The sequence below is a fragment of the Microtus oregoni genome, unplaced genomic scaffold (genome assembly GCF_018167655.1).
Source record: "Microtus oregoni isolate MIOR12 unplaced genomic scaffold, Mior012 000003F_ref0000135, whole genome shotgun sequence".
NCBI classification, from domain to species: domain Eukaryota; kingdom Metazoa; phylum Chordata; class Mammalia; order Rodentia; family Cricetidae; genus Microtus; species Microtus oregoni.
The window spans coordinates 25614577-25639919 of NW_024543062.1; the positions used below are offsets into that span (position 1 = coordinate 25614577).

The 25343-nt window shown below is 48.1% G+C and overlaps 1 protein-coding gene across 1 annotated transcript in view; it reads right to left on the bottom strand.

The window, feature by feature from the left end:
* Positions 1–8408: 8408 nt before the first annotated feature.
* The window catches only part of Srrm4 (serine/arginine repetitive matrix 4), a 159729-nt gene continuing 142794 nt past the window's right edge, over positions 8409–25343 (bottom strand). Inside the window, exons 9-13 of the mRNA XM_041648761.1 lie at positions 22866–23170; positions 18498–18701; positions 15912–16022; positions 15265–15393; positions 8409–13668 (exon numbers count right to left, since the gene is read on the bottom strand). Of these exons, the coding sequence (XP_041504695.1) occupies positions 13383–13668; positions 15265–15393; positions 15912–16022; positions 18498–18701; positions 22866–23170 (1035 nt within the window). The 3' untranslated portion in view covers positions 8409–13382. The remainder of the gene's footprint in view (positions 13669–15264; positions 15394–15911; positions 16023–18497; positions 18702–22865; positions 23171–25343) is intronic.

The following is a 25343-nucleotide window of genomic DNA, read 5'->3' on the forward strand; positions in this document are numbered from 1 at the left end:
CTGAATAACCATGGGCTGAAGCCTCTGAAACTTTTCCTCTATATTTTTTTTTTCAAGACAGGATTTTTCTGTGTAGCTCTGACTGTCCCAGAACTCGTTCTGTAGACCAGGCTGGACTCGAACTCACAGAGCTCCACCTGCCTTTGCCTCCGGGTGCTGGAATTAAAGGCATGTGCCACCACCACCCAGCTGAAACCTTTCTTCTTAGCAGGTTGCTTGCTCAGGCCTTTTGCCACAGTGATGAAAATCTGGCTAATACGGCACCTGATATTGTCAGCATGTAGTCCCAGCATGACATGGGGAGGGTGGCATGCCACGCAATGAACACACGAGGAGGAACCCAGGGAGGGTGTGGCCTGCTCGTTTTTCCTTCATCCCTTTCTCTACTGCATGCTTATGTGTGTAAACCACTAACCCGAAGTCTAGAGATGGGATGGAGGAGAGGGAGCCTGGCTTTCATGAGTCTCAGGAGACAACCAAGCAGGTAGTTAGAATGGTTGCAAAAACGGAAAATCTCTGTAAAGGGAGCAAGCTTTTGGTTAGCGTCCTCACTGGGTTTTCTGCTGCCGAGGTTCCCAGGCTCTTGGTACTCTAGCCACAGAGGCCTCCTGTCTTGCAAAAAGAAGAGTCAGGCACATTCTTACCTGAGACCTTTGCTCTTTCTGTTCCCACTTCCTGGAACAGTGTTTCCCAGGTCCCCAAACTCATCCGGTCTCTACTTACATTTCATCTACTCAGAGGAAGCTCCCCTAACCCTCCAGTGCCACATTGTCTCACACCTGCTTGCTTAGCTTTCTTCTTTGCACTTGCCACTAACTGGAATTACATTTTCACCTCTAATTCTGTTTGTATGTCCCTCTCCATCATTATGGAAAAGGGAGGAGGGCTGAGGGAGGAGGGAAGGTGTCACCAATACCTGGCACATAGTGGCACATAGTGTTGTGGTTGTCATTGGGCTTGTTTGTCAAGCATTTCCAGTTTCTCCTTCTGCGGAACCTGGTTTTCTCATTGCTGCGGCCAATTCCCTGGCAGAAGCAGTACAAGGGAACGGGGCTTCCACTCATGCTTCAGGGATACAGTCCACCATGGCGGTTGCAGTCACATGGCTGGGACCGTGGATGCACGTGGTAGCCGCTTGCTACAGGGTACATGACAGCCAACTCAGAGGGCTCAGCAGGAAGTGGGTCCTCCCAGAAAACTCATGTCCTGTCTCCTTGGGAACCTACTTCCTCCAGCTAAGCCCTTGAAGGTTCCCTTACCGCCCTAAAGTGTACTACCATCTGGGGACTGTGTTTAATACAAGAGCCCGTGGGGATGCTTCCTTGTGCCTCTGTGGTTGGGAGGAGCCTTGCAAATGCTTACAGCCAGTGAGTTGTGAGGAGAAAGGCCCTACAACCCATGAAACGTCAATGTCTTCCAGCGTCTAATAGTACAATCGTCACTCGCACAAGGGATGTGAACGGGATGCAAACCTTTGTCCCTTGGTACTTGTTCATTACAGCAGCCTCGCCCAGCTGATTCTGACGGACAGACTTCTCAGTCAGGAACCTATGCATGTGCCGGTACAGCGCTGTTCAAAATACCATCCTCAGCAGGAACGCCCCTCGGACAGCAGAAGCTTCCAGACTCCTCATTTGACGAGATTTTGTCTGGCAAAGCGGTGCCCATTCCTCTGAGTTTGGGACATTTCTGATGTCCCTTATGTAGAAGGCGGCTCTGAGCTCCTTGGGCCCCTATCCCAGAAGCCTCTGAGGGTAGAACAAGAGCTGGTTTGACCAGTTGGTGACCATGACACCGGGCAAACGCTTTGGAAATTTCTTTTTGGGGGACTGGGAGTGACAGCTCCTGGGAGTGGACAGCCTGAGAAAATTCTCAGAGTCTGTGTTTGGGTTGGGGCTGGGAGAGCCTGGATGACGTCTAGAGATGGAGAAGATGGCTCTTCGGGTGCCTGCTTTACTGATTTGAGGAGGCTTCCTTTGCCAGCTTCATTCTGGGTGACTATAAACCTAGTTAAAAGTTGAGGGACTTTATTAACATGGAAGGAACAGTAAAGGCCCTGGAGAAATGTTCTTTAGCCTGAGAGAGGGAAGATGGTTTTGTCCAAACACCCTAAGATTTCCTGTATGTTTTAATGGGTGAGAAAGGTGTAACCTTGTGCTGAATGCCTGGACACAGTACTAAATTGTGCTGGGAACTTCAGACTCCATACATTTCAAGTATGGATGTGTGTGTGTGTGTGTGTGTGTGTGTGTGTGTGTGTGCCATTTCGATCCCGTTGTCCTTTTCATGTCTGTTTATTTGCAAGTGTGTGTATGTGAGTGTGTTCATGTGTGTTCTGGTACACATCCACACACACACACACACACACACACACACCACACATGACAACCTTGAGAGTGTCATCATTCTTCAGTCTGTCCTTCCTTTTCGAGAAGGTCTCTCTCATGGGCATCTGGGCCTCACCAGCTAAGACAGGTTGCCTGGCCAGAGTCAATGTCCTTTTGCTGTCTCCATCTCTCCAGTACTGGAGTTAGGAGCACACACGCCATACCTGGCTTGTCATATGGGTGCTGTGGATTGAACGTACGCTCTCAGGCTTCCATGGCAAGCACTTACTGACTGAGCTATTGCCCCAGCCCGCTTTAGCCCCCTGTTTCTAATAGGCAATGCAACTCTATTTGATGTGGTTGGTATTGCCCATTTCAGGTTTAGATGTGAGAGAGACCCAGTGTTTGTTGCGGTTTGAGAGAGCATGGGGGCAAGTTTCTACGGCAAAGCAAAGGAAAGCAAGATGAAAAGAAAAGCCATCAGTGAGTTAGCCATTGGTTGGCCCTGGCCATATATCCCATGATGTGGAGACGCAGTCCCAGGGTGTGGCAAAGAAGAACTGTTGTTCCACTTGATGGACAGGCGTGAACAGCTCGCAGTCTTTCCATGAAAGCCCTGAATGACCCAGGTGGAAAGCATCGGTGGAATGCCTGGGGGTGGGGGCAGCAGAGAATGCCAGGCTCTTCTGAGTGGAGGAGACAGTACGGAGGGCAGCAGGTAGGAGTGCTTGCTCTTCCACCTTCAGCCTAGGTGGCATGGAACCTCCCAGAAACCACTTGTGAGTTTGCCTAGGCATTCGATTTTCCCGCTGCCCTTTCCAATCATGGGGGTCCATGCTCGTGTTGCTGAGTGCCTTGTGCACATGAGCCCCTCTAGTCTCCTCTATCATTTTGTGAAGTTGGTCAGAGAGGCCAAGTAGCTCACACCCAGACCCAGTTACAAGGTAACAGAGAGACACTCATATCTAGGTCGTCCTGAGGCCCAGGTCTTTGGTTCAGCTGCTCCTTTTAAGATGTGTGTCAAACTGAAGCCCCAGGATAGGAGTCCTTGTGCCTCGAGCAATGCCAGGTGGATGGTAGGTGTTCACATATGCCCTGCCGTCTGTGTTCCCTTTTCTCTCTCTCTCAGGGCATGTCATGAGAGATCATTGACATTGCTCTGGGGAAATGTCACTACCTTGCTGCAGTTTTCACACACACACACACACACACACACACACACACACACACCAATTTATTAAATACACGTTAACCAGCTCCAAAATGACCAGGCTTTGGGAGGGAGCAGAGCTGGCAGCCCTGAGCAAATCCAATCACTTGGCAGTCAGTTACATACTAGGTATAGTGTCCCTGCAGGGACAGGGAATGAATGAAGCAGAGAAGGCTCCTGTCATCAGAAAGGGGCATTAAACTAACAAGAGAAGCAATTATGGGTAGTAGGGTAGCAGTTAGTACTCAGGAAAGAGCAGGAAGGAAGGGGTGGCTACTGGAGGTCAGGGTGGGGAACTGACTTCAGGCAGCTGCAATCACTGCCTTGCCCCCATTCCATGCATACAGTTGTCCTGAATCCTCCCTTAGCTTCAGTTCTGTTCTTGGCTAATATCTACTCCTTGTCCAGCATCTTGCTAGAGGGCGCTTTCTTCACCCCTATGATGGCTTGCTTGGCCCTCTAAGGTGTAGTTACTCTCTGCCTTTTCCCATCCTCAAAGCTAGCCACATAGTTTACCACCAGTGAGACCTGGAGCAACCATTTGTGCCCCAGTTTCTTCAACCATGACATCGATGCTAACGCAGCATCTCCTGCGGATGCCATGGAGATAAATATGTGGGTAACTTACATTAACATCAGTGGAGCTCCCAGAAACCTGCCTGGCCCTTGATTGGCACCGTGAAGGTGCTGGGTGATCTTATGGCTTTATGGTCACCATGATTTAAGTGTGTCTTCCACCCTGGGCTCTGAATAGCATTGTGGGTAGTTATCTTCAGTGTTTCCCACCCTAGCTTAATCCCAGAAGAGCATAGGGAGGCTTGCAGAGGCACGGATGCCTGGCATTCTCCTAAAGCATACCTATTGTTTGGGGTGGGTCAAACATGGGTGTTTTGTATAGGTCATGGCAATTTTAATACTCAGTCATGATTGAGACTCTGGTCTAATCCACTCACTCCTTTTAATAGGTTGAGTGGAGGGTTCTAGAAAAGGGCTTGATTTGCTTAAATGGTCATGCTGCAAGCTAGGGGCAGGAGTCTGGATTCCATCTCTTAGGAAGTTTTATTTTCCAACATTCCTCCCACGCCTTGAATTGTTTCATTGGTTCTGCCCAGCAGAGAGGCTGCAGGCAGCCACGGGTCATCAGAAGCAGGAGGGCTGGATGCATGCTGTCTCTGCTCCATTCTTGAGCAGCTGCCAATCTGGTAAGGACAGAGCATCCACAGAAAGCAGGTTGCTTTCCTCTGCAGCCAGGACAGTTGGGACTAGTGCGATGGGAGTGGGGCTCCTGCCCAGACCAGTGGCTGGATAAACAAACATGTGATTTCCCCATAACTGGGAATCTGTGCCGGAGATTAAAAGGTGAAGGCCTCTCCGTGAGTCATGGAGAGGTGACGAAATTAGTCACAGGACAGCCTCCTAAAAAGCCACACTTTCTGAGAAGTCATCTTATTGGAACCCTTTGCAGGTGGGGGACTGGCTCTCCATTGACAGGGCTTATACACTCAGGATGAAAAATGAAAGGAAATCCCTCAGACCTGTGCCAACTTGCCCCTAGCTTAACTGTCAAATGGAGCACCCCGAAAGTGAGGCTCCAGTGTGGGTAAAGGGTACGTGACTATTAACTCATTGATGTGTCTTAATGTCCTGGTCACCAGAGAGCCTCAGAAAAGGATGCTGGGTATGCCTTCACAACCAGCCTATTTAGAAAGAATGAAATCAGTGTGTGGGAGGGGGTGGTGACTAGCCACAGCTTTACCTAAGAGAGGTCACCCAGACTCATGGTTTCCAAGGCAGCTTTTCATTGGGCAAGACACAGGATGAGTGGTGCACATAGCTGGTTGTGTGTGTGTGTGTGTGTGAGTGTGTGTGTATGAGTGTGTGTGTGTGAGTGTGTGTGTGTGTGAATGAGTGTGTATGAGTGTGTGTGTGTGAATGAGTGTGTGTGTGAGTGTGTGTGTGAACAATTGTGTGTGGGTGTCTGTGTGAATGAGCATGCGTGTGAGTGTGTGTGTGTGAATGAGTGTGTGTGTGAACGGTTGTGTGTGAATGTGCATGGGTGTCTGGGTGTATCCTTGTATAATAGTGACTCACATGATATTTGAAAAAAATGATGCTATGAACACTTTAAAATACAAGATTTTTAACCTAAAAAGTAGACACCCTTGAAAACTGGAGGATTGTGGCAACGCTGAGCCGAGATTCTCGCCTGGAAATTGTGTATTGTGCTCCCCACGTCCCCACAGCCAGTCCCGCCCACTCCCACTTATCCCCTAAGTACTTCCCACCTGCCCTGAATGGGGAGAGATGTTAAAGTTTGCCCTGGGAACCTTTCCAGAAAACCCCTGTGTTCCAAGTCAGCTCTGTTGGGCTGACCCCAGGACTCCTACTACCACACCTCAGACTCAGTACTGAAAATCTAACTTTGCTCCTTAGCATCAGTTGAATGCTCTTCCCTTTTCATGTATTTAAGGAATGGAAAGTCTCATTTTGTTCCCGTAGCAGCTAAGGGAGGTGGCTGCTGCGAACCCATTCTACAGATCAGCAAATCAGTCATTCAAAGGCTGTGAACCTTGTCCAATGCTGTATAGCTTGTAGTAGAAAGACCCTAGGTATTTAGGATCTAAAATCTTTGTCATAACATGAAAGTGTCACGACAAAAGCAACTCAGTTTATGAGGTTAGATATTTACAAATTCTGGCACTATAGAGGAGAATTGGCAGCCTGTGGTTCTGAGTCAGCTTATCTGAATTGTGTCCTTGATTCTGGGTACTGTGTCTCTTGGGCAAGTTGCTTTGTTTTTCTAGGCTTCAGTTTCCATCTTGTGAGGAAGGAAGTCTAATGTTGGGGTTTCAGGGATGGCTTACAATGAGATGACCTGGAATAGGTTTTCTGAGGGAACCCATAGATGCGACTAAAACCCAGGCTGGGTAGATGGCTCAGTTGATAAAGCATTTGGCTCACAAACGTGAGGAAGTAAATTTGACCCCAAGGCTTGGCCTGGTGTCCCACAGGTGTCACCCTAGCCCTGGGGGAGCTGGAGACCGGCTAATAATCCCGGAGGCTCGCTAGGCCAGCAGGGCAGCGAGAGACTGTCTCATTTGAACAGCACCCAAAAAATGACATAGCCTCTGCATATGTGTGAACACACTTACCACACACGACCTTACACAAGGGCAGAGCTCAAGTGTTTGCAGGTCTGTTTGAGAAACTGAATCGACGCACTGAGCCGAGTGTGTGTGTGTGTGTGTGTGTGTGTGAGTGTGTGTGTGTGAGTGTGTGTGTGTGTGTGTGTGAGTGTGTGTGTGAGTGTGTGTGTGTGAGTGTGTGTGAGTGTGTGTGTGAGTGTGTGTGTGAGTGTGTGTGAGTGTGTGTGAGTGTGTGTGAGTGTGTGTGTGAGTGTGTGTGTGAGTGTGTGTGTGTGAGTGTGTGTGTGAGTGTGTGTGTGAGTGTGTGAGTGTGTGTGAGTGTGTGTGAGTGTGTGTGTGTGAGTGTGTGTGAGTGTGTGTGTGTGTGAGTGTGTGTGTGAGTGTGTGTGTGAGTGTGTGTGTGTGAGTGTGTGTGTGAGAGTGTGTGTGAGTGTGTGTGTGAGTGTGTGTGTGAGTGTGAGTGTGTGTGAGTGTGTGTGTGAGTGTGTGTGTGTGAGTGTGTGTGAGTGTGTGTGTGTGAGTGTGTGTGAGTGTGTGTGTGAGTGTGTGTGTGTGTGAGTGTGTGTGTGTGTGAGTGTGTGTGTGAGTGTGTGTATGAGTGTGTGTGAGTGTGTGTGAGAGTGTGTGTGTGTGTGTGTGAGTGTGTGTGTGTGTGTCACAGCAGCTGGGCCATGAGAACTTCTTAACACTCCATCTTCCTTCTCACAGAAGATACAAGGTCACATATGAGAACATGATACCATGAACCTTTAACGAGAACATAGATGTGAATCCTGCAGACTGAAACCCTGGAAACCCTGGGTAGGCTGTGGCCCTTTGTAATCCTGGGGAAAGGACACAGCAGCTTCTCTCTCTCTAATGCAGACATTCTGTGCAGATGTTAGATGGTCAGGTTGAGCTGGGCTACTTGGTGATCCTCTGCTTTGGGATTTTTCAGATGGGAATCCCAGCCCCCAGTGTAGAGATGCCCTGAGATGCGCCAACTCCTTTGAGCCAGTGTGGCAGAATCAGCTAGGCCCTTCGCCAGTGACCACTTGAGGAAATAACTTCACCTGGGGAGAAAGGCACAGTGTAGAGTCCTCATAATTTAGGACCCTTGGAAAGGATCCACTGAGGAAGAAAGGGACACAGAGTCAGGCAGACACCATTTCTAGGAGTTGGGAGTAACAGTTCCCTTCCACGGGCCTCAGCTTTATCTGAAAACTAACAATACGACCTTTGTCACCAGCTTAACAGAATAATCCTATAAGACATGACTTGGCAATGGACAACAGTTAGATTCAGGACATGGCTAAGACAGCTTGTTTTCCCCATCAGGACTCCAGGGACACTGGACTTGGAGAGTTTGAGTTCATCTCAGGATCCCTTGATGTGTCCCACATCTCAGCTATTCCAACCCTTGCATCAAGCCCACCATCATTCTTCTTCCTTCCTTGGTTGATATCCTTCCAGCAAAAGATACAGCCCCAGTACCCATCAAAATGGAGTTCAGAGCACCAGAGCAGCGTTCTCCCATTTGTCCTCCCCAGAACATCCTGGCCCTGGCCAAGTCCTGTTGCACAGCCCACTGAGGCCCAAGACCCACTGCTTCTACCCCCAAAGGAAAGAAAACCACAAAGGTGTACCATTGCTTTCTCTCTGGCTCAGCCTGTTAATAAAGGAGACATAATATTACGTGGCTGGAAAAAAAAAAAGATTCTCTCTGAATTTTTTTCAGTTGTGACTTTTTAATAGAAGTTGGTTCGTGTACAGGCATTTGAGTTCTTCAATTAATTTCCATCTAAATGAGGTTTTCTGGAGATAACCAGCGTTTTAGCTCCATTTGGGCTTAATTTGTATGATGGGGGCCTCTGTTTCTGCCGGTTCCAATTCTCTGGTGACTCCAGCATTCATTGCCTGGGTGATAATTCCCCCACAACAGACAGCAGCACCCAGAGCTGAGAGATAGATGGTTTCCAGTAGCAATCCAAGGGGAGGGCTGGCTCCCCTCCCTTCCCAATACCACTCAATAAATAGGAAATAATAAATTATTAAATAAGTCATGTTCCAAGGATAGCCTCACATCATGGTATTTACAATGCAAAATGACAACCACCAAACAAGAAAGGAATAAAGCCAAAAATCAACTCACAAAATGAAAACAGGGAGGAACAACAAAACCCAAATACACAAACAGAAAAAGAAGTTGCAGAGGGTTGGTGATCATGGTGTCAATGCCATTGGCTCATCAGTGCAGAACGGAGAAGGGATAGAGTTCTTTAAAGTGTTGTGCAGTGACATTGTGTCTGGCCCAAGCCTCTGGTGGGCTGGCTAGCGGAGGAGGGGGGCATGTGCCATTTTAATATCAAATCAAATTTTCTCCCCATCAGAAAGGAAACCAAAGTGACAGATACATGCCCATGAGACCATTTGGGATACACACAGAAGAGAAGGGGCAAAGGGAACCTAGCACAGGGCTGAGGGTGTGACCCATTTGCTAGAATACTTGACAAGTGTGCACGAGCACTCGACAAGTGTGCACGAGCATTTGATGAGCGTGCGGGAGCACTTGATGAGCGTGCGGGAGCACTTGATGAGTGTGCAGGAGCACTTGATGAGCGTGCAGGAGCACTTGGGTTCCACCCCCAGCACCAAAGAAGAAGAAATATGGCAGAAAAGTTGGAAGCTGACCTTGAGAAAGACATAGCTCATTGCTTTTTCCACCTTTGGAAGCACCCCACACTTGTTCTTCTTTAAGCAAACCCTTCTGGGAAAGAGAACGGGGCTGAGAAATGTAAGAATAGGGGCTCTCTGAGGCTGAGACCCAAACTCCTTCCCAACATCTATCTCCATTTTATTCTGCTCCAGAAAAGCTGAGTCGCCTTCCAAGGAGGTCTCAAAGAGAGCCTGGAATGAAGTCCAACTTTGGTGAACATGGATGGGGTTAGTCAACTTTCTAGCCACCCAGCAGGGATTCGGGTGCTATTTTTAGCTATTCCTAGGAATCTCCTTATAGCACTTCAAACCCCTTTCCTTCTCGAGTCTCAGTGGAACTCATTGTATTTGTTGGCTCCCTTGGGCCTCAGGCCAACTACCCCACCTCACTAAGTGGGAACCCTGGTCTGCAGTAAGGTGATAATTAGCCCTATTGCACTCACGAGGAGCACGGCCACAGCGGGAAGGTCAAGGTGCTTTGGCAGCATGTTGCTTAACCTCAGCCTACACTCTCACCCATTTTGGATGTTGGTGGGTGAATTACACCTTCACTGTGAGCAGTCTCCACAACACAGTGTGACAATCCACTGTACAAACACGACTATGGATTGCTTCCAAGTGGAGTTATTCCCCAGAAATGGAAAGTAAAGAGGGTAAGGTGGATAGATAGACCAGGGTTCCATGGTTCTAGTTAGCCAAGGTTAGCAGTGTCCTGGAAGGAGATCCATGTTTGCTGGGAAAGCAAAGCAGTATAGGGGAGAAAAGGAATGGGCAAGACAGATGGAGGAGAAGGAAGAGGAGGAAGAGGAGGAGGAGAAGGAGGAAAAGGAGGAGGAGCGCAGTGCACCTAACCTTACAGGTATCTAAACCAGCTTCTGACAATTGTTTCCAAGGGAAGAATGACACCTTGCTTGGGTTAGAATATGACAGCCATATTAAAGAGTCGGGGATATAGCGAAAGTTTTACTAAATCCACAACTGGGCCAGGCAAGCTGACCTTGAAAGTCCATGGAGAATGACCACAGAAAGGGCAAGAGCTCGCTGTAGCCTGCAGCCAGAATCACTGCCAGTTGGTTAGGAAGGAAGAATTGATAAAGGTCTTCAGGACCTAGCTCCCAGAATAAGCTTAGAAATGACCTTTCTGGGGACGTCTGGCTGTCCCCTCCATCTGTACTTTATTGTCTAATTTTGGAAGTTGTTTTGTGCCACCCCAAATGGAACACAGGAAAAGGGCATTTGCTTTGGGTGTTTGGGTGTCACCCAGGATGGCCCCTGCCCTCTTCACAAGACAGTGTTTGTCTACTGCAGACGATACAGGCACGTTTTCCAACCTCCAAAGCTGGGGGAGGGGAATTAGATAGCAGGAGGAGAAGCAGGTGCCTTTCGCTGATATCAGGAAGATCACCATGTCTTCCCTGGGTTTGTCCTGCCTTTCTCTCCCACTGTGAGCATCAATCAAACCTCGTCAAATTGACACCTTGTCTCCAAGAGCCATGCTAGTTAGTATTGAACCCTTCTTACCACAGGGTTTCCCAACCACGAGGTAAGGGCTCTCTGATGCGTGCCACTGATGTCTCTGAAGACTGGCCGAGACACGGCATTCTGACTCTAAGCAGTTAGCCAAAGATTTCCTGACTCTTTCACGTTTGCGTAGCTACATTCTAACGTCAGGCCCCGGCCTTGGATTTAGGCTCATGGACTCTGTGGCTGACCTCATCCTTCAGATACAGGAGTGGTGCAGCATGCGTCTGAAGAGCCGAGGCACAGACCTGCACCTCACTGGCAGCAAGCTGAATAATGAACCTTGGGACTCGTATATTTCCCGGTCAGTTCCAGAATGTTCAGGGCTTAAAACATTCATGGGAAAGACCAAGATTCCTCTGACCTCTCCAACTGCAGCCATAGCCACAGGATATATTTTTTTTTTAAAGCACAAATAATTTAGAAGACCATCCCACCAAACACATACACATGATCACATATCTTGACACACAATCTCTCTGAATAAATAAATAAATAAATACTGCTAATGGTGAGAAAGAAGAGCTCAACACATAAATAATAAATAAATATAAATAAATAAATAAATATAAAGCTTGCTAGGAGCCCTGGGCAAAATGGTCCCCTAGAGGGGTTTGAATGAAGATAGTCTGTGTCTTCGAGAGAGGCTCTCATGCCTTCACAAGCTGTCCTGCTGAGGAGGTTCGGTGGCTCCTGGAAGCCTCATCTTCGGGGTTGGCAACCTGGCAGGGATGAGGGTTATTTACAGTTGCTGTACATGCCCTCCGGGGGCACCGACTCCTGTGCCAGGCACCTGCTATCCGGCCTTCTGTGGCGTCAGCTTAGGCATCCTTGAGTCTTGGTGGGTGGAGTTTTGGTCTGGGCTGGAAGCCATGGTAGGAAGGCCAGTATGGCCACAGGTGCTCCTCCTTGCCTACCAGATAACGAACTTCCCTGGCGCTCGCTGGACCCCTAGGCTGATAGGTTGGGAAAGATTGGCATGGATCGATCATTGCTTTTAAGATGGGACCCCTCCCCCCAGATGTTTTCCTTGGAGCAAGCGGGATGAACAATGCTGGGTCGTGGCAGCCATCGTGTTCCAGTGTCCGAAGTTGGGGGGAGAACCTCTTTCTCCATGTGCCCTGGCCCTCAGCTGTTGCCACCACAAACTTAACACCTCCTAGACTCTGGAAAGCCAGGCAGCTGGTGAGGGGGATGCCCGGGGGTTTATTTTAAGGACCATCTCCCTGGCCTGCCTGTTCCCAATGTCTCCTGCAGACAAAGCAGCTGATGGTGTTTGTGTGTCAGAGGGCAGCTTGCCCTTGCCCTAGGGAGGAGGAAGGCAGAGCGAGGGCAGCAGCAACCACTCAACTTTCCTAAGCTGACAGCAAACTCAGAAGCCAGCAGGAGCCCCGAGCCAGGGACCCCTCAAGTCCCTCTATCAACAGGTTCTCTGGATTTCCGTCTTTCCCCACAATATTGAGCTACATGCAGTGTCCCCGTCTTGAGAAAATTCCTGAGAGGCAAAGAGAATGGTCTCCATGTGAGATGGTAGGTGTCAGCCTGCCCTGGGTAGAATCCAGGGTGTGGCCGTCTGGGCAATGTGGAGGGGGCTGTCAGGCGCCAACTGGAGGGCAAGGGCAGACTGGCTGGCGCTGGAGGCTGGCTGCTAGCCACAGCAGCGGGAAGGCTCAGCAGATGGTCCCGTGGAATCACGTTGGTGCCAGCTACTGGGGAGGAGGTGAATTTGGGGAATAGGGCTGTGGCCCAAGGTATGCTGACTGTTCCATCATCTTCTTATCGTTATGGGGTCACAGGGCCCTATGTAATGGTCTCCACAAAGCTGGAACCCGCTGCAGTCCCTTCCCTGACCAGGCTGACATACTAGGGGGCAAATTACCTTACTCTTTGCTGCTTGGAATAACTACAGATGCCATGTCCAATCTTAACCCACATCTACCTTCCCTGCTGATGTCCGCTTTCTCCCTGAAGGACTCAGGAGCTCCCAGCCTTTGCCCATGTTGGGAGGAGAAAAGCCCTGAGCTATTTTCTTGGACTTCACCCTTGGTCTCCTCTCTTTCCAACACTGGGATCCAAACTGTGCAGCCATGAGACTGAAGGAGGGGAGAAGGAGGTCGGGGTGAGGGATGGATCGACCCTGGCCTCCAGTATACAGCCTGTGAGCAGTGGATGGGTGGAACATGTCACCGCGTGTCTTGGCCAAGCTTAAACTTTTGAGTCATGGATGGTAGCTTTCCACAGGTGGCCTTCTCCGTCGGCCCAGCTGACCCTCAGGATGATGCTGGTAGAGGCTACTAGCAACTTGGCAAAGGAACAAGAGTCCCTGTATCCCGTCCCACCTTCCCAGGAACGCACAGAAGACATGAGCCAGAAAGCCTTCGTATCTGTCACCAGGGAGCTGGCATGAAGAGCAGGTAGTAAGGACACAGGCAGAGTACAGAGGGGTCGTCCCGGTGGGCAGCTGGCTCAAAGGAGGGCCCTTGCTTAGCGCCTCGTGCTGGCATAGCTTTCTGCTGAGCTGTAGCTCAGGCTCCGACTCCGACTGCGGCTCCGGGAGCCCAGGCTGAGGCTGCGAGAGCTGGAGCTGCGGCTGGTCCGTGTCCTGCTCCTGGTCTGGCTCCTGCTGCGGCTCCGGCTGGGACTCCGGCTCCGGGAGTAACTGCGGCTGGCAGAGCGGCTGCTGCTGCTGCTGTACCAGGAGGAGGTGCTGCTGAGGCTGCTGGATGAGGAGGGGCTGGGTCGGTAGTAAGGGATGGGGCGTTTGCGGGCACTGTAGAGATCAGAGATAGGATGTGGTGAGGGCTCAGCTCTCAGGGAGCACCAGTGCTCCAGAAAAAGCAACGTCCTCCCATCCCCCCAGTTTCTTAGGGACAAAAAAAAAAAATTAGAAAAACTCCAAACCCCAACAAAACCACAACAAATTCCTCCATTTCTTCTCCTCTCATAATTCCGAGACCAAAGAAAAAGCCTGGCTTAGTACTGTTCTATCCTGAAAAAGCGATAATGTCACTTTAAAAAAAAAACCAACCAATCATTCCTGGGCTCAGAGTTACCAGCTGGCAGCACACAGTATTTGCATCAACACTTTAATTGAAGTTTTATTTTTCTATTTTTACTTTTACTAGAAACCCCTATTTCTAGTAGGTTCTATTTCTAGGAGGGAATGGCTGGATTTTCCATTTATTGTAGTACATCGTTTCTTTTTTTGAAATAAGTGTATGGAGTGTGCCTATGGGGAGGGGGACTGTGGGAAAGGGCATATTGAATTTTAAGGAAATGAAACACATCCATGACTGTGGATGCTCAGATGCTGGGGAGAGAGCACTGTGGACCACGTGACCAGGCAACCCCATCCATCACCCTGGAGTCTCCTGTTCTTGTCTTGCCTCCTGATCCTCTGCAGGAGGGATATAATTGACTTCCAGAATTCCTTCCCATGTGGGTCTCTTGAATGAGCGGGATGTCTGGAAAGACAACCTAGTTTTTTTTTTCTCGGGGGCAGGGCACATTCGGCCATTTCCCCAGCTTTTGCGACCTGAGAAATTCAGTTTCTCTCACAGCCTTAGCCCTCTCTCCCATCAGCTTTTCTCCTCAGATACCTTAGCTGCCACAGGTCACACCCTCTACCCAGTCTGACTATTCAGCCAATAATGATAAAACACAGTGTGTCCCGTGTTTAAATTTACAAGGTGAGGTCACATCTTTTCATCCCCTTTCATCTCCTCCGCATGACACTCCTGGGAGTTATGCCCTGTCTTGTGGGTGAGAAAACAGTCCAGAAGAGGGGAAAAGACTCCAGGTTCCCTGGGGAAACAGGTCTTCTTCATTCACCAATGGTTTCACTGAAGCCCTTGGCAATCCCAGTAAGATCGTTTGTTCTATCTGAAGTTGGTTTAGATAACCACAAACAGTTTAATTGTAACCTGACATCAAAGTGGGCTAGGCTGCAGGACTACTTCCGTAGAAGAGGGACTTCACCACCAGACCACCCTGCCCTATGGTGGTCTGGGCCCCCCTTTTTTAGAACCCTCTTTTCTTAGCTTACCAGCACTAGCTGGTTTCCTAGCCTCCAGGACACCCCCAAGGCTGCACGCTACTCCTCAGATTGGTCCATTGTCTTTCCCTGAGTCCCTTCCTGACCGCAACCTAGCAAATTGAGAAGTTGATAAGATTCCATACTAGGGTAGTTTTTGTTAAAACAAACAAAAAACTAAACAAAACAAAAACCACATCATTTTAAGGGTTGGAAGGGGCATCCCAGAGCCCTCACAATCCTTTAGTCCCAGTTTCAGCCCCGAGGTCCGCATAGGAAGATGTGGCGATGTGGAGAAGTTCAGAAGCACGCGGATTGCTTTGGGGGTCTCACCTGGTTATCCTTCGCGCCTCCAGGTGGCTTGGGGAGTCTCTCCGGCGCTTCCTCATGGGTGAGTAGGACCGTCGCCTCCTGCGTGCACGTTCTCGGGGCTGCAATTCCTTCTCACCGTACTTGGAATCCCTGCAGCAGCAGGGGTGGGAGGTTGCTTGGTAACTAGGGCTAGGCAGGTTTTTCTGCAGGTGCTTGCTGTGTGATACTCTTAACTGTCTCCGCCACCCCACTGAGACTGCCCTTTGCCAAGGCTCCCAAAGAAGACAGGGAATCTGACCCACTTTGGATAGAATCTCATTAGGAGAACATCGTGGGGCAAGCTGGGCATTAGCAAGAATGGTAACCTCTGCGTTGGTGGGTGAGAAGGAAAATAGCAGAAGGCCCTAGAGTGAGTGGGCAAGAATTGGGGTTGTGAATGCAGGGACAAGAGGAAGAACAAGTGTACAAGAAGATGGAGCACCTGGGCGTGAAAGGGTGTATGGGGGTCCTTGTTGCCACTCTTGAGTGGACAGAAAGGATTGCATGAATTCCCGTCCCAACCTCTCCGGGGCTAAGGATTGGGCAGGGCTTCGAAGATTGCTACAGTTCTGCAAGGGATGTGGCCCAGGAGGCAGGGCCCATCCTGGTGGTTGGGGGAAGGACAGTACCTGCTAGGGCTGTAGCGGGAATAGCTGGGACTGCGACGAGACCTAGAGCTTCTGCTAGGCGGGCTCCTCTTGCCAGACTTGGAAGAATAGCTGGGAGAGCGAGAGTAGGACCTGGGGAAGAGGGAAGAGCGCCTGAAGATCTGTGTTAGGGTTGTGTAGACAGTTATGACTCTATGTACCTGGCCCCTAGGTGGCGCTCTTTTTCTTTGAGGGAGACTAGTTAAGGGCCCGTTGTAACCAGAGAATGAAATCCTCTCCTTTATGAGTAATTAATAATAATATGGACTTCCTGTTATTTTTGAATGCTTATCGTTCTGGCCACTTTTTATCTGTGTGGTCTTGGGCACGTTCTGTTTTCTCGTCTGCAAAATGGGGTAGTAGTACCAATCCTACAAAGTTGGCTGTGAATCCAAATTAGAGTAAATCACTTCGAATATTGGTATATATTCCAAGTGCAAATTAGGCAGTACAGCCGAAACAGTAACCATGACTATTATACATTTTATTAAGAGACACGCGTTGAACTAAAAAATGCATTTGTTTCCCTCATCCTAGGGTTAGGAACTGTTATTAATCTCATATTGTGGATGGAAAAACAAAGATACAGAAAGGTGATGTAACTTGATCAGGGTCACACGGCTAGTGGACATTTGAACCCAGGAGTGTCTGGCTACAAAGTGCTTTTTACTTCTACAGATTATAGTCCCTCTACCCCTTACCCATGGTTTTGCTTTTCTATGACTTCATGAATAGATTGAAAAAAAATCAGCAAGTGAAAAATTCTATAAACAAGTAATTCACAATTTTTATATTTCAAACTATTCTGAGCAGCATGGTCAGCATTGCTGTCCTGTGCCACCCTGCCTGGGAAGTGGATGACTTCTTTGTGCAAGGTGTCCATGCTCTATATGCTACTTGCCTACTACCGAGTAGCCTTCTTGTGATCAGATCTACCATCACAGAATTGTAGTCCATGTGTGGAAGCAATTCCTATTTACTTAAAAATGGTCCACAAGTATGAAAGTAGTGATGTTAGTAACTCATACATGTTCTAAAACAGTGGCTTGCTTCTGCTGAGTGAGGGTGCAAGCATTCTCCATTCAATAAGAAAGGAAACAAAACAAAACAACAGGGGCTGAGCATCTGTCCTAAGCTATGTGGCAGGAACTGAGCTCTCCAGGAAACAGGGGAGCAGAGCTCACACTGATTTTGCTACAACACCTCATATTGAAAATATTCCATCATAGTGTACATTGGTGCTTAGTTACCAAGAAGATGGGCAATGCCATTATAGAGTCTGGTACTTATCCAAGGGCTTGACTACAGGCAGCCATTGGTGATCATAGACCATGTCTCCTGTTGTCAAGAGAGCAAGGACAATTCTTTGTGATGCATCTGAATTACTAGCCCTGTTGTCCATGCTTACTCCCCATCTCTCACTACAGATGACCCTGCTCTTAGAGAACCTCATAGGAGAAAGAATACCTCATTCCTATTGAGTGCAGTTGTGCCCCTCTCCCCCAGAAATGTGTCTTGCCAGTTTGCTCTTTGCATTTGCATTCAGAAATCATATAGGAAAAAAAAATAAGGCAAACGCTGGTTTTGAGATTACCAGCCAAGGAAGCAACTGAATTTTGATTCTATGGTTGTGTGAGAGGAACAACCGACTTGCTGTTGGAAATTTTTGTTTGAAGAGGGAAGCTGGGCTCAAGAAGGCCATGAGGGTTGGATTAGATGGGCTATCCCAGTTCCTGAGATCTCAGGTCTGTATGTTCAAAGACGGAGCTATTCCATCCAAGGTAACCAAACAATACCAATGGCTATCAAAGTTGGGGGGCAGAATATAAACAGCTGCAATTCTTCCTTCTATATCTTGCATAACCCCTGAAATGCAAACTCTGTAACTCCTCCCACTAAGGGATAATCTTCAGACTGGGTCTTGTGACTTACTAGGGCTCATAGAACAGCAGAGGAGATGGAATGGAATTCAAGCTGAGAAGTAAGAAACCTTGAACATTAGTGTTCTCTCTCTCTCTCTCTTGTCATTACCATGTGTATAAGCAGAGAGACAACACAGAACAGAGACGACTAATCACTGGATGAATTTCCATCCCCAGCCCCCAGCCAACTCACTATCTGGTCAAAAACACATGAAGGGGCTGAGGAGAACCAACCTGCTGAAGCCAGCATATATTGCTAATACACAGAGTTATAGCAACTAAGTAAATACATTTTATGTGAAGGATGACGTTGGTTACTTTTTTATGTAGAAGTTAATTGATACTCATCTCAGCCCCATGCCAACAAAAACAATAACAATGAATGTTCCTCGTGTTCTAAGTGCCTTCACCCCAGGAACGAGCCATTGGGCCACTGAGTCATGCCTTCTTATTATCTTTCACACAAGCAAACAGGAGCTCAGAGATGTTGACTGTCCTCCCAAGGCTGTCAGGAGTACTGCTGGAGCAGGTTATTCAAAGTCAAGCCTTACTCCTCTTCCCCATAAGGGAAATGGGCATCTCTAGTTACCAAAACTCCCTGCCAAAGAGGGACATACAGCAGATGAAACATCAAAGATGTACTCACCTTTTTTCAGAAGAGGTGGATCGGCTCCGGGTGTACCTGGGGGAGGCTCTGTGGTTTGGGGACTGGGAAGAGGGGCTGGAAGATCGAGTGCTGGTGTAGGAGGAGCTACGGGAGCACTCTTTGATGGGGGAACTCCGGGCTGTGGATGGGACCAAATTAGACTTCTTCACCTCAGCACACTGTAGACACGGAGACTGAAATCCTCTGCAGGATAGAGAACATCTGTCAGTACCCAGCTGCCCTTGCTCTGGGGGTACCTGGACCTGAGGCTCCCTCTACCACCTTTGACTCAGAGAGAATATCCTCAGTTTCTATTTCCACCTCCCCATTTTCTGGGAAGCACTGCCAGGTGACAGAATTTAGAAAGGCTGAGATAGAAAAGACCTCACAAGTAGAAGGATATTTAATCCAATTCAGCATCCCCTAGGGAGGGGACACATACAGGGTCCACTACAAAGCATTTCAGGAGGCTAAATAACATCACGTGGTGAGAGAGTCCTCCTTCTCCTTTGCTTGTCCTTGTCCAGTCCTTCTGATTGAATGAATGAGAAAGCCCTGGCTGGGTGCTAGTGGGCTGTTAACACATCTATAACACTTTGTAATCTCCCCAAGATAAAGGAATAAGCCCTAGGGACAGAGCCTTGAGCAGGGAACTATAACTGACCAGCGTTGGATACACTGTCTTAACCATATTCTCACAGGTGTTTTCTATTTGTTTCAGCAAGGGATATACATTTCCACACAGAAATAGTGATGTGATCGCAATAAGCAAACCAACGAGAACATAGCTTAAAAGAATCAAGAAGGTGACTTGTGGTTAGCTTAAGTTTGGGCAACCTTGATGTAGCCCACTTTGCAGATGGAGAGACTGAGATACTCCAAATTAGTTGGGCGGAGGCTTATTCATAATCAGACAAAGGGTAGGGGGGTCTTGGTTGTACATCCTCTCTTGTCTAGGGACATTCTGAACTCCTTCAGAGGTTCTCGTGACACATGCTCATTCATTAGGCCAAGAGTCAACTTCAAGTCACATTGATACATTTGAAAGATTCGTGATGATGTGGCTTTTGCTCACCTCTATGGTCCTGGCTCTTGACCCTAACCCTAACAGGCTGTCTCCTCCGAAACAAAATGTCCTATTCTGTCCTTTGTCTTCTGACCTTAGAACATGTTGACATCTGAACTTGCCTTCTCTCATCTTGTCCTCTAGCCATTGCTCTACACATGGTTCTGGCTCAGCTTGACTCCATCTTCTTTGAAAAACCTTTAGAGCAGTCTCTCGACCCCCCCATTCTGGGTTGAGGGTTTCCTGTGTGTTACACGGCCCCGCTGCCTAGCTCCCCCCGCCCCCCATCCCTACATGACTCATTTGGTCTTATGACCATGTGTCTTCCTCCCTGGATACTGAGCTCATTGGGGAAAGGACGTCTGACCCCTGGACTCTATATCCTCCACACAAAGCTTGTCACGTGGCATTTTAAGTCATCCCGCCTGTGTCTTGGGCTCTCCACAGCATCATCTCATTTGCTCTTCTCAATAACATGTGTCTGGCTCTACTGTTACGACCGAAGTATGGAGGGGGCTCGGAAGGATTAGCGACTTGCTCAAGGTCATTTGGATTTGTTTAGACGCACACATGCGCACGCACACACACATGCACACACATACCCCCACACACAATTCCTGTCACCTCTCCAACTCCTTACCCTCTGTGTCTGTGGCGCCCTTAACTTCCAGCTCATATCTCTTCTCTTGGGCCATATTTATTGAGCCCTTTGTCCATAGCTGGCAGGACATAAATACCCATGATTTTACTATCATTTACATTCCAAAGTGAAAGACTGGCTCTAAATTATTTAATTTGGCTGTCTATGTATATCAAATGAAGCAAGTAGCAGCTATATATCTCTTGGAGCAGGGGTCTTGTTTTAGAGAGAGGTCTGGACTGCAGTGCTGCTGTTGCTGCTTATTAGCTTCATTTGTCTGAGTCTGACTCTGTTTCCCATCAGCTTACAGAAAGGTTAGAACAGTGCCTATTGCAAAAAGACACTAATAGGAGCGGAGGAAAGCTAGTCGTGGGAAGCATTTTTTTGCGGTGTACTATCTGGCTCAGTAGAGACTAATGGCTTTTTAATTAATTAGTACTAATACTTATCATCGTTATTATTATTGCTGCCTTTTCTCTTGATCCTCCCTAATCACAACACTTTAGTGTGTCAGTAGATATGTGGTGGCCTTCTTCTCCCATGCGGGAACTTCACTGTCTGCTCTTGGAGAGGCTGACATTTGCACTGGCTCCCAGCAAGAATGGGCATGAGTTGAGGGCAGGGATGTCCCAGAGCAGGCCACCCAGAGACTGGGCTACATGTTTGTCCAGCCTGAGTAGGTCTTGTGCTAGAGATAAGGGGCGCTCTGTCCTTGAAGAATCTGTGTGTGGCTATCATGGGCAATTTTAGCCACATAGAACAGAGGTGTGCTTGAATCCCCAGCAGGGGGAAAGCCCCGTGTTTTTCTGGATGGAGTGTGCTAGCCAACTTCCCCCAACCTTGTTCCCAGTGAATTATAAACTCAGGAAAGGGGGCCTAGCCATTTCCTCACTCCTAGCATCAAGCTGAGAGCTGCCACAGGGTGTGTCTGGCAAGAAGGTGAGGGAGAGGTAACGAAATGGCTGGTGGCCAGGAAATTTAAAACGCTACTCTTATGAAAGTGTGTCTAGTGGTTAGCGTTAGGATGTGATTTATTTTTTTTCCAGATTCTTTTTTATGTTTGTGCATGTATTCTGTGTGCATGTGTGTCTGGATGTGGGTGTATGTGGGGAGGTGCAAGCTGATGCCCAAAGTCTTCCTCCCGACTCTCCCTGCTCTTCTTTGCGGCAGGGTCTCTCAGTTAAATCCAGAGCTTCCTGATAAGCCTCTTCTTGCTAAGGAGCTTGCTGGGGGATCCCTTGACTCTGCCTCCAGAGGGCAGAATTACAGGCAGGCCGTCACGCCCCCCCTGACATTTACACTGCTTGCTTGGCAAACATGTTAAGCACCGAACTGTCTCCCCAGCTGCTGTTTGCTGTGATCACTTGAGTGACAGAGCAGTTGGTGACGAAATGGTGGCATTGTCATCGGCCTATAAACAGATGTGTAGATGTATGTTCAGAAGGAAAAATTACGGGTAACGAGCACAGCGCCAAACGAAAAGACCCATCCCTCAACTCTACGGTGATAGCTATGTGTTTCCATGGATACATTTTATTTTAAAGCCCTTTTAATTTACGGGCACAACTGAGCATCAGTCTTGGGTCTCCTGGCCTCCAGGACCTCATCTCCCACAACCAACATCCTTCACCAAAGTGGTCCATGTGTTAGGACCGAGGAGACAGCACCTCATGCCATCACCCAAGCCCATAGATCTGTCAGGCTTGCTCTTGGTGTTACATGTCCAATGGCTTTGGATGAGTACTGGCATTTATCCATCATGAATATATCATGTGTTATAAATTCACGTAGCTGAAACTCTGTGTGTCCTTTGCATAAAGTGATAGGACATTATTATTATTATTATTAGACAAATAATAATCTAGAGCCTGGATATACCACAGTTTATTCACCTAAAAGACTTGGTTGCATCCAAATTCTAGAAATTATGAACTCCTATAATCATATATAAGCAGTTTTTTTTTTTTGGTGTGAATATGTTTTCAGTTTAGTTTGGTTAGCACTATGGCATGTAACCAAGAGGGACTTAAATGAAATTCATGTGAGGCGTTCCCTGAGACTCTTGGTAAGTTGGCATCTATTCTTAGCTCCCTGCCATCTATCCTTCCCTCCTGATATCAACACTCAGCTTTTCCTGCAGAGACACCTGGCCCTAACCTGTAACTCAGCACCTGCTGGGCCAGAGAGACTGTTCTGAGGGGACAAATGACCCAAGCTGGGGCCAAGCACAGCCAATAAGTACTTGTTTTGATAATTTTGCTAAGATTTCTGTGGGGGTGGGGCAGAGGCATTTTTCTGCTGGGGGCAGGGCCGAGGTGTTAGTCCGTTGACTGATTGGAGACACAGGTGCTGAGCATCTTTGCAAACCTCTGGGAGGGCCTGCTTGAGAATGAAGCCAACAAAGCGCGGGAACAGAGCTGAGGTCCAAGTCAAAAGATAAAGACGCAGGAGCACACTTTGGACCCCTGGGTCCTGCTGTACCTGAAGCGAGTGTGTGTGTGTGTGTGTGTGTGTGTGTGTGTGTGTGTGTTTAATCAAGCAAATTTGAATGGAATGTCCTTTCTTTTGCGAATGAAGATGCCTAGGAAGGGTAGGGCCCTGTGATGAGACAGTAAAAAAGTGATGCTGAAGCGGGGACCCTCCCACCCCCAAAGATGCTAACCTTGACTCACTGCTCCTGCAGGTGGGAGAGACGTTCTCCAGAACAGCCCCCTTGTTTTGCGGGGAGGAAGTGGTGAAGGAGTTCCCTGAATCGGAACTATTACCGCAGTTGAGGTCCCCTCTCTTGCTCAGACATCCACCGGGGCTCCCCTTCTCCTGGCCCCGCAACCGGGCGGAACTGGTTTGCGTGGAGGGCGGCGAGGAGGTGTCATTGCCTGAGTCGTACTCCTGCGAGCGTCCTCGGGAGGCGGTGAGCGGGCTGGTTGATTTGCTAAAGAGGTCAGCAGCAGACCCCGACCCAGAGATCTGAAAGCAAAAAGACCCGTCGGACACTGCTGAGCTCCGGGCTGTGCGTAAGTAACCAAGAATGTTAACCATCATGAGTCACTGTAACGAAAGCAAAGAGAGAGGGGAGAGAAGAGACGCCAAAAAACAAAAGCACAAATTCCTGATAGAATTCCACAGAAATAGGAGACCTCTAGGTATTTTGTTTACCCCCTGCTAGAATAACTGGAAGATTTAGGAATCATGCAGGGAAAAAGGCATGCGATTCAGATTAAACAAAAGTAAAAGGAAATTATACAAAACATAATCTCTAATGAACTCAAACAAAAGAGACAAATCAATAGAAAGGGAAGGGCTGTAGACACCCTTAGCTTCAAACAATAATAAAAATAAAGGAATGGGGGAGGGGAATAAAAAGAAAAGGGGCTTCAGGCCTCAAAAATTATATCTTGAAAATTAAAAACACAAAAGGAGATAAAGGCAAATTTTAAATTTCAACCCAAATCCTCAACTAACTTTTTTTATTTTTTTAAAGAAAAAGTTGCCTGAATAAAACCCTAAACAAATGTCAGGTGGGCCAAAGAAACAAAGATGAGAATTGGTTTCTTTCTTTTTCTTTTCTTTTTTCCCTTTCTTAAAAAAAAAGTCAAGGTTGCAAACTGACGTTTGAGCAATTTCCAAGTAAAGAAGTCAAGAGAGGGAGGGGACAAAAATAAATGTAAAGTCAAATAGTCTGGCTGAAAACAAATCAAAAACAAAACAAAATAACAAAAGAGTCTCTACAGGCATTTGTGCGCGTCCTTCTCCCTCGAAGGAGGTAGCTAAGCATCCTGAGTGGCTTCTAATAAATTCTCTCATGTCTTTGCGGATTACGTCACTTACCAAGCAAGGACTCCTCCTTTAGTAGGAAAGGTGTAAGAGAAAGGGAAGAGCGGGCAACGTGAGTCCATCATCAGAGGCGTAAATGACAAGAAAAAACACACACCTTCCTACACAACCTTAACCTTTGGCTTTGGGGTGCTCAGAGCAGATCTCTCTCTCAGGGAGACCTAACTTCATCCACTTCGCCAGTCCCTTCCTGCCCAGGTTGGATGGTGGAGACCTTCACTGCGTTGGTACCTGGAGCCATGGATGGTACGGTAGAGACATAGCCCTGTACTCCAGGGGACACCGGGGAGGGAGCATGTGATTTTGACTGGAAGGACCTTGGACATCAGGGAATGAAGATGCCTCAGAGTCCTCTTTTGGGACTGGCCTAGGAAGACTGAGAGGTTTAGGGGGTTGTGGGGAGTTAGCCCTTGGGAAGGGAATTCTAGGCTGAAAAGCTGTTTTTCTTCAACGTTTAGGTCAGGCTGTGGCTGAAAAGTCACAGTGAATTTGCCTCTGGCTCCTAGCCGTTGTACCACGTTTAACTGTGGGCAAGAGGGATCCTCACCTGGGTGTTTCCTAACCATACATCTCTATGGGGAGGAAAAATCTGGGTGATCAAGAAGTCACTCCCTGGAAACCACACTTCCAGAGTATTCACTCTGGGGTACTTGGGTTCCCAAATTCACTATTTAAATGGTTCCTGAGCCTCCCTCTGGGGTGTAAGCCTTCCCTGAAGATCTGTTTTTCCACAAGCAAGTGGGCCATCTGAACAGAGCCTGCGTGATCATGTTGAGGTGTCCAAGTGCCTGTATGTGGGGCCTATCACACAGTCACTGGTAACACATGGGTGACAGAGGTAAAAAGCCTGAGACTCTGGGGCAGCTTCTTCCTTACTTCCATGTTGTGTGCTAGAGCAGGGAAGGACCTGAGCTTTTGAATTCAAAGATAACTTTCCTATTACTATGCAGACATGCTGGCCTCAGCCGCTCAAGAGGGGACATACTTGATGACTTTTTGAGTTTATTTATGAGCATTTAGGTACTTTGGCTAGTCCTGTAGTTTACACATACTAGAAAAAGCTTTCCCATAAAAAAAAAATCTATTCCCCCCAGCTTTATGCCCTGCTTTGAAGACTTGCTGGAGAGGGGACACCTGAGCTTTCTTAAGAAACCACTTCTGCCTTGAGGGGGAACTGAGTCACAGAGAGAACCCCGATAGTTTGGAGTGCCAAAACCTGGGGGTTGGAAACAGGACTTTTTTTCTGGTTTCTCCCAGGAAGTTTTGCACATGGGCAACGTAATGGTCTAGCCTTAGCAAATTCTGC